General features: G+C 35.6%; 1 protein-coding gene across 2 annotated transcripts in view; it reads left to right on the top strand.

Annotated features, from left to right (window-relative positions):
- Nucleotides 1-15,399, top strand: part of MAP3K1 (mitogen-activated protein kinase kinase kinase 1) — a 54,031-nt gene that overhangs the window by 33,667 nt on the left and 4,965 nt on the right. For both annotated transcript variants that reach the window (XM_027878936.1, XM_027878935.1), the window contains exons 4-17: nucleotides 664-864; nucleotides 1,635-1,751; nucleotides 2,308-2,456; nucleotides 4,829-4,950; nucleotides 5,654-5,735; nucleotides 5,869-6,046; nucleotides 6,813-7,103; nucleotides 7,539-7,660; nucleotides 8,658-8,749; nucleotides 8,947-9,136; nucleotides 9,450-10,722; nucleotides 11,637-11,789; nucleotides 12,754-12,916; nucleotides 14,177-14,308. In XM_027878936.1, the coding sequence (XP_027734737.1) occupies nucleotides 664-864; nucleotides 1,635-1,751; nucleotides 2,308-2,456; nucleotides 4,829-4,950; nucleotides 5,654-5,735; nucleotides 5,869-6,046; nucleotides 6,813-7,103; nucleotides 7,539-7,660; nucleotides 8,658-8,749; nucleotides 8,947-9,136; nucleotides 9,450-10,722; nucleotides 11,637-11,789; nucleotides 12,754-12,916; nucleotides 14,177-14,308 (3,265 nt within the window). The remainder of the gene's footprint in view (nucleotides 1-663; nucleotides 865-1,634; nucleotides 1,752-2,307; nucleotides 2,457-4,828; nucleotides 4,951-5,653; nucleotides 5,736-5,868; nucleotides 6,047-6,812; nucleotides 7,104-7,538; nucleotides 7,661-8,657; nucleotides 8,750-8,946; nucleotides 9,137-9,449; nucleotides 10,723-11,636; nucleotides 11,790-12,753; nucleotides 12,917-14,176; nucleotides 14,309-15,399) is intronic.

The following is a 15,399-nucleotide window of genomic DNA, read 5'->3' as shown; positions in this document are numbered from 1 at the left end:
AAGATTTGACACTGGATGGAATCATTAATGCATCTCATAAAGTTAGAAGTGTCAATAACTTAAATGAAAGCAATTTTCATAAAAGGTTTGAGCCATTGAATTTTTGATCAATTAAAAAAAAACCAAACACATCCTCAGCTAAAAGTTTCTCTTATTATGCAAAAGAGAGAAAGCTGTATCTTTCTTTTCTTTGAAGTTTTCTTAAATTTTTGGTCATCGTTGAACATCATCCCTTTTCTAAGGTCTAGTCGTAGCACTTCTCATTAGTGAAATATATTAATGTTATAGCCTTATATAATAATTTACTGCATTGAATCATAAATCTCTGATTATCTTCAGATTGAATTACACTTGATAATTCAGTAGTAATACAGTAAGGCAACCAGTGAAAGCGTGAAAATAGAAGCAGTTTAAAAGACTCCTTTTCTGTCATGTCAGACAAGTTTCAGTTACGGAATTTCAGGTTTTTTTCTACTCTCAAGTTTTGGGCATGGATGAAAAGTAATCCTTTTAAAGTTATATAGTCTGAGCAGATTGTAGTAATTTCAGGTTTTGGGGACTCCTATTCCATGTTGTTTGACGGGGTTGAAATAAATAAATAACCCACACCTAATTAAACATACTTTTGTCCTATGAATGCTTATGACAGAACCAGTTATGTAGTTTCAGAGTGGACGGATAACACCACCGCGACGAGCCCCATCTCCAGATGGATTCTCTCCGTACAGCCCTGAGGAAACAAATCGTCGTGTCAACAAAGTCATGCGAGCCAGGCTGTACCTGCTGCAGCAGATAGGACCCAACTCCTTCTTAATTGGAGGAGACAGTCCTGATAATAAATACAGAGTGTTTATTGGGCCTCAGGTAGAGAACGTTTTATACGTTGTTTATAGCTTTTACCAGTTCGTAGTTAATCTTGGAAAACTGTTCAAAGCCAGATTGATCAAACAGTGATCACAGTTCTATAAAGTAATGTCTAAAAGTTGTAATTTGTGCTTGTGTAGTATAATGATCAGCTTCTGAAGACCCTAGTTTGGTTGGAAGTAATTACTGTTGTCCTGTCTATTTTTCATTCCTAGAAGTGGTTCTTAATTACATATCTAAAGTATTTTTGGTTAAAATTCAACCACTTACTTCCTCTAGTCATTGGATGACAAGCACATGATATAATTCCCGTAATAGTGTGATAATTTCATTAATACCCCTAAAGAAGTAATTTTTCATAGACTTTCTTGGTACTAATGTGATGCAGTATTTGGACACATCCAGGCTGGGAAAACAGAAGCATGTCATTTATATTTGATTGCTGTCATGTTGTGGATTTATGGTTATATGCATAAATTCCTTCTACTATGAAGCTTCAGTTGATTTAAAAAAAGGGAGGGGAGGGGTGTGGAATAAATTGAAAACCAGTGTTGTAATTATCTGATTTTTCATTTGTATTTTTTAATATTATTTTGGAGATTCTCCTTTTCTACAAGGCCACGTAAGAGGGTATTTATGGCTACATATAAAGTATTTTGCATAAGCTCCTTTTTTTTTTTGTCGGGGTGGATAGTGTATGTTATATGTTGCACTTAAATGTGGAAAAATGATCAAGTCAGTAGATCCTTAGCATATACTTTTCTTTACAGACTTGTAGCTGTGGCCGTGGGACATTTTGTATTCATCTGCTGTTTGTTATGCTGCGAGTGTTCCAGCTTGAGCCCTCAGACCCAATGCTCTGGAGAAAAACACTGAAAAACTTTGAGGTGATCAATTCTAATAGATCTAATGGCAAATCTAAAATACACTCCATAATGTCTTTAGGACATTATCTTAAAGATGCTGAAAACTGTTGGATTTCAAAACCATAAGAACGTATGCTTTTAATTATATCTTTAATTCAGTCTCAAGAGCTCTATAAGTGGGAAAAAATTATCTGCAAATATAAGACATAACTAAATGAGTAGTAGAGAGTTGTAGTTTATGAGTGATTCAAATCTTGGGATTTTCTAGTCAAATTTGTAGATCTGTCTCACTGACCTGTGAAAAGGTAAACAGAATGTGGGACTTTGGAAGTGATTGTGGGTATACTTAGAGTTGCTACTAATTTCTAATAAGAAAGCAAGTTTTTGTAATAAAGTGTTTCTTGTGATCTGTTTACTATTAAGACTTCTGAAATGCCTTCTGCTACTGCTAATGTATTATTGTGAAGGTGAATAGGGATTTGTTTTTTTAGCAGTAGTTGGGCTTTCGTAATATTGCTTTTAATTACAAGCTATTCACAGCATAAATACGACTGTTGCTATCTTTTTCTGATGTTAGGTTGAGAGTTTGTTCCAGAAATATCACAGTAGGCGTAGCTCGAGGATCAAAGCTCCATCTCGTAACACCATCCAGAAGTTTGTCTCACGCATGTCAAATTCTCATACATTGTCATCATCTAGTACTTCTACATCTAGTTCAGAAAACAGGTTAGTATTTTTTTTAAAGGAATTAAAAGCTTTGTTCTGTAGTTTTAGAATCACCTACATTCTTTTTGTTCAAAGCTGCTTTCATTTCAAGTCACATTAAGTCTCTGCATTTTTGCAAGTAATTAAATCAAGCATACATTAGTCACTGTGGTACCAAGTGGGCATATTTGTTTTGTAACTTCTGTTTGGAAAGTGTTAAAGTAGAGTTGTGAAAAGAATTTTTTTGACTCTGTGTGAATTTGGGAAACAAACTTTTCAAATGTCAGGGCATGACTGAAGCATATATTAACTTGGAAGTCTATTTGTGTGGATTTGTTCAAACGTAGCACCTTGTGCAAGTGTTGACAAAAGAATAAACATGATTTTTCTCTATCTCATGTCTTGTGTTGGAGAAAAATTTGTGCCTGTGACAATATCCTGAAAAAGTTTTGGGTAAATGAAGTCTGTGTAATCATATATAAAAAAATATATCTATAAAAACATAAGTAAGCATGTTTTTAGAAACACTTCATTTAAAATTGGTGATTAAATTGTTTTAAGAGCCATTAAACTGTTCATTTTATAGTTTATATAATACTAAATAATTTCTTATGAATTTTACATGGTTTTACTATTTGATTTTTTTTCTGTTACTACTTCTACTTGAGTGCTTTTTACGTGTTCTTTTCTGGGATTTTTGAAAAGATACTGGTTAATTATTTAAACAAGTAATTTGTGCTTGCATTAGTTAGTGAATGAACTGAACATTATCTAGAGAGGTTAAACCACAGGAGGCAACACAAACTGAGGCTTTCTTTTGTGTGAATTGAAATATAACTGAAGGAGTACCTTGATATGTTACTTTGTGATAAGCATATAGTTAGATGAATATATTCATACAGGTTTAAAATTCCAATATACAGACTGTGACCTTAATTTCACATCATATTTTACTTATTTTTCTAAATTGAATCACTGTAAATAAATACCATAAACAAAGCTGTTAAATACATCATCTACTATGGAACTACTTACCTGGCAAACCAAGCCATTTCCTTTAGAGTAAATACCCTGTGTAGCAGGGTTTTTTTCCTGTGAGATTGCAAATCTCACTGCATTAATTAGCACTTTATACAGGATGAAAGATTTTTCAGTTGTTTGTCAGTACAGCTGGTGGTTGGTTCCTTGCAATCCTGATTCAATGAGATAAGCTGCCATTTTGTGCAAGTCTAATTTTGTATGGTATAAGTATTGGGGAACACTGAGCATCACATTCATTTGAGATAAAAGTTTACTCAGTCCTGAATCACAATTACTGTGACTTGCACTTTATGTTTACTGCTAATTCTTAAAAAATCTGTTTCTCATTAATATGTATATGTGCTATTAATTAATTTTTCACTGTAAACTTTTTTTTTGTGGATTTTTTTCAAGGAAAAGATAGCTTAAACCATTTGAAAAGAAATGGAAGGGAATACATGTGTATAGAAATAATGTGTGTACAAGTTAGTTTTATTTTAAAAATATATTTTTGGTGAACAAATACAGGGTTCCTGCAAACCTTTAGATGCACACTAACTATAACTTATATATTTGCTATGAATAATAAGAGTTTTAAACAATATTGCAAAAGGTTAAAATTTGTGGTTTTTCCCTGCTTGTTAAGGGTTTTAGAATAATTTTAAGTTAAGTTTAGAATATTTTTTTATATGCCTTGTTATATCCATTAGATTAAGGTGAGGAAAAATAAAATAGAAACAACATGTAAAGGAAACATAGGTTTTCTTAAACATTTGCATGCGATTTGTAAGTATGTTAGTGTTCATGTGAATTTATTCCATCAGTTTCTGTTAGTGGCAGAAAATTCTTGAGTAGTTGTTGATTTTTTGACTTGCATATATTTACAGTATATTCCAGTATTTACAGTTTTTTGTATTGAACTAAAGAATATCTTGTGTCTCCATACTGTGAAAGGAGTGTGATGGAAAAGAAAGTGAACAGCTTTCAAAATACAAAAATTTCTTAGTTTTCCAAATGAGATGATAGATTAAAAAGTGGAGGTTGGTTTGTTTAAAGAAGCCTTAGGGGAAAAAAAATGTTACATGGCCAAAGCTAGGCCTTTCAGTCTCTAATTGGTATCTGACCTAGTTTGAAAAGATGTCATGTGTTTTGTGACTTTCCCTTTCATTTCAACAAAGTGTTGTCTGTACTCAGTGCTTCTAAAAATCTGGTTACTTACTTAGTCAGACCAAGGTTGAAGACAATGATTCATGAATAGCCTATAGTTATCCAGAAGTGACTGTTCCAAACTGGAAGTTAATCTTTTTCAGTGCTGAAGCCTGTTCTGAATTCTGATATGCCACTTTTACAATCACAAATACCTCTTTTTCTAGTATGAAGGATGAAGAAGAACAGATGTGCCCCATTTGTTTGTTAGGCATGCTGGATGAAGAGAGCCTAACTGTGTGTGAAGAAGGCTGCAGGAACAAATTGCACCACCACTGCATGTCAATATGTATGTTATCATATAGGTTTTTTAAAGTTCTGGTGACTCTAAATATGCAGAAATATTATAACTTAGTATGGTTTTGGGGTTTGGTTGGTTGGTTTTTATTAAAAAGCAGAAACCTACTCTTAAGTGGTAACTGTTAACTCTGTGAGAGTTTGTCATCATTCAGGTACTATTAATATGCCTTATTTTATCACTTATTTACAAATTAAGTTTGTAATTTGATGGTCTGAGATAGAAGTCAATTGCAGGGCTAGGAATTTGAGCCTCCTTTACCTGAGTGAAAACGGACTGTCCAATTAGAACAAGGTTAGGAACAAACTTTCAACCCTCTGAGTTGTCATTAGAGTGCATGAAAGTCATCTACTGTCAGCTAGGATTATATTGTGAATTATGAAGTATGTTTATGTAATACATTACACTATATAAATATTTACAGTTTGCTTTAACAAATAACACTTGAAAAAGTATTGCCTGTGTTGGAGGTACAAAAGGAACTGCATTTCAGTTCATTTCAGTATTCATAATATTAATTGTAGTACTAAAGTGAAGCATTCATGCAAATAAAAATATTTAAATGATCAGGCTGTTGCAAATGGCTCAGGTCAGAAGTGTTTATTCTGAAACTAATGTTCTTCAGTAAAACTTAAAAGTAGTAATGCTCTGGCTGTAAAACTGAACTATGTGTTATCGTGTTGCTGTGTTCCAGGGGCAGAAGAATGCAGAAGAAACAGAGAGCCACTCATCTGTCCTCTTTGTAGATCTAAATGGAGATCTCATGATTTCTATAGGTGAGAGTTCAGTCGGCGTATAACAAGAACTATCTGTTTCTGGATCCTTCATTGATGTTTCAAAGTATGCTGAGGTATCTACCTCAATAAATGTTTAATTTGTTAATCCATGTTATTTGTTGTTGATCTGTAGTCATGAATTGCCAAGTCCTGTGGATTCGTCTGTTCTCCGTGTGGTTCAGCAACAATCTCAGCAGCCATCTACAGCTGGATCGCAGAGAAGAATCCAAGACAGCAATTTTAACCTTACTCATTATGGGGTCCAGCAGATACCTTCTACGTATAAAGATTTAGCTGAGCCATGGATTCAGGTAATTTTACTTTGTAAAAGAAACTTCAAGTGTAAAAACTGATTTTGAACTGTTTTGCTAGATTTATCAGATCAAAGTTGAAAAATTTATTCTAAATATTATTGGTTTTGTGGTTGACTATTACTAGAAGGTTATATTTAATTTGCATCAGAAAAGAAGGTTTTACAGTCTTGTTTTAACTGAGGCTTCAGTTCTGAACCTAATCTCATGCCTCATGTTAAAAGTCCATGTAATAATATTTAGTATTCCTAACTAGTTTTGGTTGTGCAAGGTATCACATAAACATAGACCTGGCTTATGCAACACAACTCAGGTAAAAATAAATACCAAATGACCTAAATAATCTCTAGAGTCTAGAGGTGAGTTCAGCTGTGCAGGGGTCACACACTTAAAAGTGGGAGAACTTGTGTTTCGTACATTTCTGCTGTTATTTTGTCTGGTATAGCCAGACCTTGGTTTCAGGATTGTTGATATCAATGTCTGAAAACTAACTTCATACTGAAAAGTCTTTGAAACCATCCACACAGTCATCCTTCTGCTTTTCTTAACAGCTTTTAGATAGCTGGTGACTTACAATTTATGGTATTTCATTTCTATCACAGAATCTGTTTTTTAAGACACTGCACCTTCTGACACATTTTTCATGTCAGACTTGATGATTTTTCACTAGAAACATTTATTTCCTCTTTTTGATTGCTTTTCTTAGGTACTTAAGTTGCAGTATTATTCAGTTTGACTCCTGTAATGTTGCTTTTTTCCTTGGCAGGTATTTGGGATGGAGTTGGTTGGCTGCTTGTTTTCCCGAAACTGGAATATACGAGAAATGGCACTTAGACGTCTTTCCCATGATGTTAGTGGTGCTTTATTACTGGCTAATGGTGAAAGCACTGGAAATTCTGGAAGCAGCAATGGAAACAACACAAGTGCTGGAGCTCTGGGAGCAGCTAGTGGGTCATCTCAGACCAGTATCTCAGGAGATGTGGTGGTGGAATCCTGCTGCAGCGTGCTGTCCATGGTCTGTGCTGACCCTGTCTACAAAGTGTATGTTGCTGCTTTAGTAAGTAGTTGTTTACTCATATTTTAGTAATTTCAGTTACTTTAATTTGAAGGGGGAGGGAAAGGGAGAAGATTATGAAGTCAGGCATCCCAGTACTTGTTGTTGAGCACCACTGATGACTTAACTTTTAACAATCATTTGAAACTGGGGCAGTCAAAATACTCATAGTGAAAGAGCGTAACTTCATTGGCCAAATATAAGGAAGCACTTGCTACAGTGCTGAGTATTGACAGTATGTCTTTCTAGTCTGAAAGAAGACTTGACTAGTTCTAGCAGTGAATAGGTAGTTAGCTATTTATCCTTTGAATATATTTTGAACACAATTTATGTAGAACTTAGTTTGCAACTCTTTAAGGTTTACTTGCATCTCTTTAACAAATAAAAGTTATGTAGCTAACTTGATTTCATATGTATTGCTGTTTTCCTTTCTCTTAGAAAACTTTAAGAGCCATGCTGGTGTACACTCCCTGTCATACTTTGGCAGAGAGGACTAAATTACAGCGACTTCTCAAGCCAGTTGTAGAGACAATATTAGTTAAATGTGCAGATGCCAACAGGTATGGTGTCTTATGATCTTTATTTTCGATTGTTACTAAAATATCTTAAAGCTTTGTTTGTTGCTATTCAAGTGGAACTAGTTGGTGGTAAAATAAAGTGTGTGGATCATAATTACATCATTGTTTTGTTTCTCTAACTGGTACCAGCAAACTTCTGTCTTGAAAGATGTAGGTTTTGAAGGCAACTGATTGTACTTTTCCAACACATAAAATCTTAAATGATACTTTGCTTTCATAAGACCTTTTTTCCCGCCCTTAAAATAAAGGAAGATATTAGGTGCAGTCATGAACCATCCCCTCCATCACAGTTGATGTTGCTTTGGTCTAATTCTTATGACTCCTCTTTAAACTGTCATTATTTTTCGTGTTTCAGCACAAGTTTTGCATATCTGTGCCATGAAGTGTTAACATGAATATAACACTTCTGGTTTTCATTCAGAGTGTAATGTTAGGAGACAGCTATTCAGAGTAAATACCCTTGGCTTGAGTCTTCCTGTCCTAGGCTACCCTGATGGTTCTGCCAAACCAACCATTTCTTCTCCTATACTATAAATTAGATACAGAAGTCCACCAGCTTGAGTTTTGTTTCTATAGTTTTAGTTTCTAAGCAGCATTTCCTCTGAAACTGCAGCTAGAAATGCCCCAGTAATAGTATAGCAAGAGATTATATAAAGTTAAAGTAATAAATAAAATAGAAAGAACTGTTCTTATGTTGTTGTGTTTCTGGATTTGACCGCTTTTTGCAAGAGGATGAGGTACTATTTGTGTTTCTGTTTGTGTATTAGTGATAAATATTACATGTTTGGAAGTATCCTTGTAAAAAATGTCACAAGTATTGGTAGCTTAGAGAGGATTACAGAAATTTAATGGAATAAAGTGATGTGAAGTCATTTTACACGCAATCCCTAACTAGTGGTTTTTGAAATACAATGAGTAGAATCTTTTTCCTTGAAAGCATTTGCTGAAAGAGTTCTTTTTTGGTTTTAATTTTTCACAGTCGAACAAGTCAACTTTCAGTCTCAACGCTATTGGAAATGTGTAAAGGTCAAGCTGGCGAGCTGGCAGTTGGGAGAGAAATACTTAAATCTGGTAACAATAGCTCTTCATACAGAATTGAATTATAATTGCAAGCAAATACGCTGGGATTTACCAAGTATCAGCATGGCAATGAGCACAGTATTCCTCTCAACAATTTGGAAGGGTGGTAGTTTGAGCAAACAATGTGTTATTCTGGATGATACTGTTCTGATCTTTATTTAATCTTCACTTTATCAACTTTTTTATAGGGTCCATTGGTATTGGAGGTGTTGATTATGTCCTAAATTGTATTCTTGGAACCCAAACCGAATCCAGCAACTGGCAAGCACTACTGGGGCGACTCTGTCTAATAGACAGACTTCTGTTGGAATTTCCGGGTGAATTTTATCCCCACATTGTCTGTGGAGATGTTTTACAGGCTGATACTGTAGTAGACAGGTACTTGCTTATACTATGTGACTGTTACTCCTGTAGTTGAATTTGTTGTTGGTGATTTTGTAAAAGGAGTATTTGTTCTAATTTCTGTAGACAAGTAGCATATATTTATATGTGAAGTGTGCTTGATTTATGGAGTAAATGGTTGCCTTTTCTAAAACTTCTGATCTGTAAAGCAATTTGCAAGCACAAGTGCAGCAATAAATCTCCTTTCCACTTCAGAACTTTCAGCTAAATATATTCTCTTGAAACTGATTTCTTGACACTAGTTAACTAGAGCATGTCTGTGTATAAAAGACCTCTTCTCTTTTTTTAGGTATAAGAAACTTCTCTCCCTCTTAACTTTCGCCTTGCAGTCAATTGACAATTCCCACTCAATGGTTGGCAAACTGTCACGGAGAGTATTTTTGAGTGCAGCAAGAATGGTGGCAAGAGTGCCCCATGTTTTTTTGAAGCTGTTAGAAATGTTGAGTGTGACAAGCTCAAGTCACTATGTAAGGATGCGTCGACGTCTGATGGCAATAGCAGATGAAATGGAAATCGCAGAAGCCATTCAGCTGGGCATGGAAGAAATGCACTCTGGGGAATGTCAGCATGAAGACTTTTTGCAGCTGCCTGTACCAGATAACTCTCCAGAAGCTACAGAAAGTAATACTCCCAACAATACTGTCCAGTTATCAGGGAAAAGCATGAAAGGTTTAAGTGATAAAAAACTGAGCACCAGTCCAGAGGATGTTTCTGAGACACTGGCTGGCCTTGCTATGGGACTTCCCGTTTCATCAGTAACCACTGAGCAACCAAAACCAGCCATTCAAACAAAAGGAAAACCCCACAGTCAGTGTTTGAACTCTTCTCCCTCCTCCAGTCATTCCCAGTCACTATTTCCAACACTTCTGTCTCCTTCAAGCCCATCTGTACCAGCTGGCCCTGTAACAGATGTCCCTAAACTCAGACCTCAGGGATTTGTTCCCTGCAAAATCCCCTCACCTTCTCCTCAAACACAGCGGAAACTTTCTCTCCAGTTTCAGAGAAACTGTTCTGAAAATAAAGAATCTGAGAAACTTTCTCCGGTTTTTACCCAGGCCAGGCCATTGCCATCCACTCACGTACACAGGCCAAAGCCATCACGGCCCACCCCAAGTGATGTGAGCAAGCAAGGAGAAACACTAAAAAGCAGTATGACACTTGACCTGAATGACATTACACAGAGTGATGGCAATAGCAGTAGCAGTGCAGTTATACCAAGTGAAGAGACAGTGTTCACACCAGTGGATGAAAAGTGTCAGCTGGATGCTAACACAGAGCTCAATTCCAGCATTGAGGACCTGCTCGAAGCCTCCATGCCAACGAGTGATGGAACAGTTACATTCAAGTCTGAAGTTGCAGTTCTTTCTCCTGAGCGGGCAGAAAATGATGATACCTACAAAGATGATGTAAATCACAATCAAAAGTGCAAGGAAAAGATGGAAGCTGAAGAGGAAGAAGCTTTAGCTATTGCTATGGCAATGTCAGCATCTCAAGATGCCCTGCCAATAATTCCTCAACTACAGGTTGAAAATGGTGACGATATCATAATCATTCAGCAGGATGTAAGTATACCTAAGTCTCAGCTGGGGTTAACTGAAATTATAAAGCAATGTTGTTATATTTCAAAAGTGATATAAAACACTAATGTCCTCAGTACCCTTTCCTAGGTGAATGAGTATAAACCATCTACCAGTTGAGGGCACTAACAAATCCTCCCATGTTATTAACAAATTTAGAGAAGGTATTTGGAAGAGAAACACCATATCATGCACCAACATTTAAAGTAGCAAAGAAGTAAAATTGGGGAAACCAGGAAATGAGAACAAAGGTTTTAAGCAGGAGTAGAACTGTACAGAGTCGTAATGTTAATTTACTTTGAAGGCAGTTGTACAAAATGAAACTAGCTTCCGAAAGAAAAGGCAGAGTGGGAACAGATCTTGAAAGATCTGTGGGAACAGCCTACCTTGAGAGAAGATGAAAGATACTTTAGAAGTCAGAAAAAAAATACCTATTCATTTGCAAATAGACAAAAGCACAAGAAATTAGAATAGAGAAAGGCGTATCATATGTGTGATCTTCTGTATAAGGTAAAAACATATGAAACATAAACCAGAAGGAATAAATTAAATAGAAACCAACATTATATTGATTCTGTTTACTATAGGTGCAAGCTAAAACCTTAACTAGATGTGAGACGAGGAAGAGAGGAGTCATGTTTCTACTTGTGTCCTTAAATTTTGCCTTTCACCTTGAGGTAGTAACACAGAGGAGGATCTCTGTTTCTACATATAGTAAGAGTATATAAGTTACAGAATACACTGGTGCTCTGATCGCAGCTGAAACGTATAACGTGATACAAAGAAGTATAAGGGAGAGAAGATATCACATAAGCTGGGATATTTTTTAATGTTTTAGAGTGTCTGCATTTTGGATGCATGCTAGTAAGCTCAGAACTGATTTTTAATTTAATTTGCAGACACCAGAAACCCTACCTGGACATACCAAAGCAAAACACCATTACAGGGAAGATGCAGAATGGCTGAAAGGTCAGCAGATTGGTCTTGGAGCTTTCTCTTCCTGTTACCAAGCTCAAGATGTGGGAACAGGGACATTAATGGCTGTAAAACAGGTAAATACTTCAAATACTTCACTTCCTTGTGCTTGTTCTTCAGTGGGTTTTTTTTGAATAGTGAATATAAAAACCTCTATGGTCTCTCTCATGTTGCTTGCTGCTTCTGCTCCCTGTCATGTGTTCTCACATAATACATAATAAAAAACAGTCTTTATGTGCATGGTATTAGCCTAATATATTTAAGGTTTTAGATGCAAATCGTTTCTTAACAATGACATTTAACAATGGCACTTAACAATGCCCTAGGTCTGAATCAGTGGTAAAAACATAGAGGGAATTATAGTCCCAACATTTTCTTATCAATTTTAGAATGAACTTATACCTGTGGAATTGATTCAGTGTTTTGAAATTGCTCAGGGAAAGAATATCTGTCACCAGCTGTTCCTCTTTTGAAACTCTTTTGCTTGTGAAAAAGTAGGACTGTCCAAGTAGCCCTTGAAGCTCCTCTTCAAGAGATGATGATAATGGTGACGCCTGGGGGAAATTCTCTGCAGCATACCATTACTTCATACTTAATATGGATCAGAGCTCAGGTTGGCTCCAGTTCCATTATAGGATTTCTGATCTGTCGTGTTTCCCCTGAAATTGAATGTCTGGGATAAGAACTTTAGTTATGAAACATTTACCATTTAACTGGTAAAACTGTACAAATAACACTGTCAGAATCCTATTTCAGGCCTTATCTTTCTTTCTTTTCCTCAACATCTGGAAAACAGGGTTGTTTTTTTTCCCTAGTTTAAGCAAAGGGATGTTTCCCCACTCTGTACTAGAAGAGATTCTTGCTGTTTCCCTAATTTTCCGTGACTGTTTCACACGAAGATATGTTCTCAGCTGAAGGGTTTGAGATAATGAATAACTTGCAGATGGTGAAAACCATCCATTCTTTTTGGTGTACTGAAGGGGGATTACAGGAGGACTGGTAGATAAGTTAGGTAAGTCTGAATATCATATTTCAAAACAGGTGACATACGTCAGGAACACATCATCTGAGCAAGAAGAGGTAGTTGAAGCATTGAGAGAGGAAATAAGGATGATGAGTCACCTGAACCACCCTAACATTATTCGAATGTTGGGTGCTACATGTGAGAAGAGCAACTATAACCTCTTTATTGAATGGATGGCAGGTAAAATGAAAATACCATTTGAATCTTGAAATATTTCATATTGTATTTTGCATTACTTCAGTTTGTGGATTTGTATTTTCATTGCTATTGGTAACCAGAATAAAGGTCTACATTCAGGACAGTTGAAGTGGTCGTAGCAATATTCTTATTGGTGCATCTTCTCTCATTTGGAATTTTCCATACTTAATCTGTCATACAGTTAAAGCAGTTGGAAACCTTAAAGAAAGATTCTATTACTTTTTCTTCAGTTTCTCACTCTAAATGAGAAGTTACAAACTTTGGTTTATTTCCAGCTGAAGTGCCTGTCCCTCAAACAGTTTAATTTTCAGTGTAACTGTGTAGCTTTGAGTTGCTACTAAAAATAACTTTGCCAGAAAGTTTGGAATACCTGTCACTTGTTTTTGTCCCAAGCATTATCATAAAAATTGTGTCAGGTGACATGTAAAGGCATTTAAGAACTTAAAGTAGATTTCCAACAATAGCTAATAAGCAGCATGCTTTGGGAAAAACTTAATCATATCTCAAATATCTTAACTGGTAATTTAGTAAAAAATGTTTAAATCTTTCATAATTGTATAAAGCAGGGACAAGAAAATCTATGTCTTTTTTTAAAGAAGTAGTTTTATTAATTTTATGAATGGAATGTTACCATCCAGTTACCAAGACTAGATTTGGTGTTTCACACATCCTAATCTCTTGTAAAAAAAAGCATTGCACTTTAACTTGCATTCATTGGCAGAAACCACTTAGCAATACAAGAGTGGGAACAAGCAAGCCCAAGTATGTGTTATCACAAGAAGTAGTGCAGGAAATATTTTCCAAAAATTAGGAGTGTTTAACTTCTTAATTAATTTTTTTTTTCCACAGGGAGTGCTTACTGGAGGCTGTGCATGTCTGTTGCCCCAAGAAAAGCTAGTGTTCTGCTGCTCACACGTTAATGTGAAGTGTGGATAAAGTGTAGTTTTTTATCAGCAAAAGTGCTGTGTACACTAGGGATTTGTACATTCTTTTAAGGAAGTATAAAATTATTAGGAAGCATGAGGATTTGTCTTTAATATGTACAGTTCCATGTAGAAAGTAATTAAGGGACAAAGTATATTACTTTCTGCCAATGAAACTACTTAATTTTTACGGGTGGGGAGGGAGAAATATAGTCATAAATTAGGAATACTGATGTCAAGTTCCAATTTTAGGAGGCATTGTTGCATTCTGGTAATAGAAAGTCCAAGTGTTGATAGAATGTACTGTTTTATCTTCTAGGGGGTTCAGTTGCTCATTTGTTAAGTAAATATGGAGCCTTCAAAGAATCGGTAATTATTAATTACACAGAACAACTGTTACGTGGCCTTTCTTACCTCCATGAGAATCAGATAATCCATAGAGATGTTAAAGGTGAGAATTATTGAGAATGTCTTTTAACAAGGAATATTCATAAAGCAGCATCTGTTTTGGCCTGAGATCTATTGTTTCTCCCAGATACCATGTCAGGAGGGGTACTTCTGTTGGCATTGTCTGGCCATTCTTAAGAACCTTTAATTACTGAAATTAATTAAAATGTTACTGAAATTAATCAAAATGTTCAACAGCATGCTTAAGGACATTTGCTACCCCTGCTGACAGTTTGGAAAAATTGTTTTTCTTAATTGATTAAAATAAGATATGAAGTTGCCATATAGTTTTAAAGACTGCTACTTAAATTAATGTAAATGTTTACACTGAAATGATAATAAAAATCTGTGAACAAGCCAAGATAAAGAGGTGAGTTTTCTAATTATAAGAATATTATGATGAGTTTTCTTTCCTCATGCTAATTGAACATAAATACAGTTGTACCTTGAAAAAAATGCAGACTTTACTGGGAAGTACCAGTCTAAATCAACTTGTCCCTTTAATGTTACTACAGCTGTCCACGAAGTGGAGATATGTCTGTATAAGTAGCAATGTATCAATGGCAAATACTTGTTTTTACTAATTCTTCGTAAAATAATAAAGCTTTCAATTGCCCTGTAATTCTCTTCAAAGCAATTCAAAGTTGTTTGATAATGAAATAAGTTTAAATGTCTTGAGGAGCTGCAGGCAATGAAAATCTCCAGAGTTTCAGGTCACCATTTTCTTGCATTACTCCATCTCCAGGCATTGTTCCAGAATCTTGGTGTTTGCCCTAGTTTGAAAGTTTGATTACTTCTCTTAATCTCTCAAGTGGCCTCAAGCTGTGTGCTTGTCCTTGACGTTTAGACCTTGTCCTTGACGTTTAGACCTTGTCCTTGACGTTTAGACCTTGTCCTTGACGTTTAGACCTTGTCCTTGACGTTTAGACCTTGTCCTTGACGTTTAGACCTTGTCCTTGACGTTTAGACCTTGTCCTTGACGTTTAGACCTTGTCCTTGACGTTTAGACCTTGTCCTTGACGTTTAGACCTTGTCCTTGACGTTTAGACCTTGTCCTTGACGTTTAGACCTTGTCCTTGACGTTTAGACCTTGTC

This window comes from Empidonax traillii, unplaced genomic scaffold, assembly GCF_003031625.1.
Source record: "Empidonax traillii isolate 1590-97213 ecotype Southwest subspecies unplaced genomic scaffold, ASM303162v1 scaffold47:size1546949, whole genome shotgun sequence".
Taxonomy (NCBI): domain Eukaryota; kingdom Metazoa; phylum Chordata; class Aves; order Passeriformes; family Tyrannidae; genus Empidonax; species Empidonax traillii.
The sequence above is the reverse complement of the archived record's forward strand: the minus strand, read 5'-3'. Positions and strand labels throughout refer to the sequence as shown.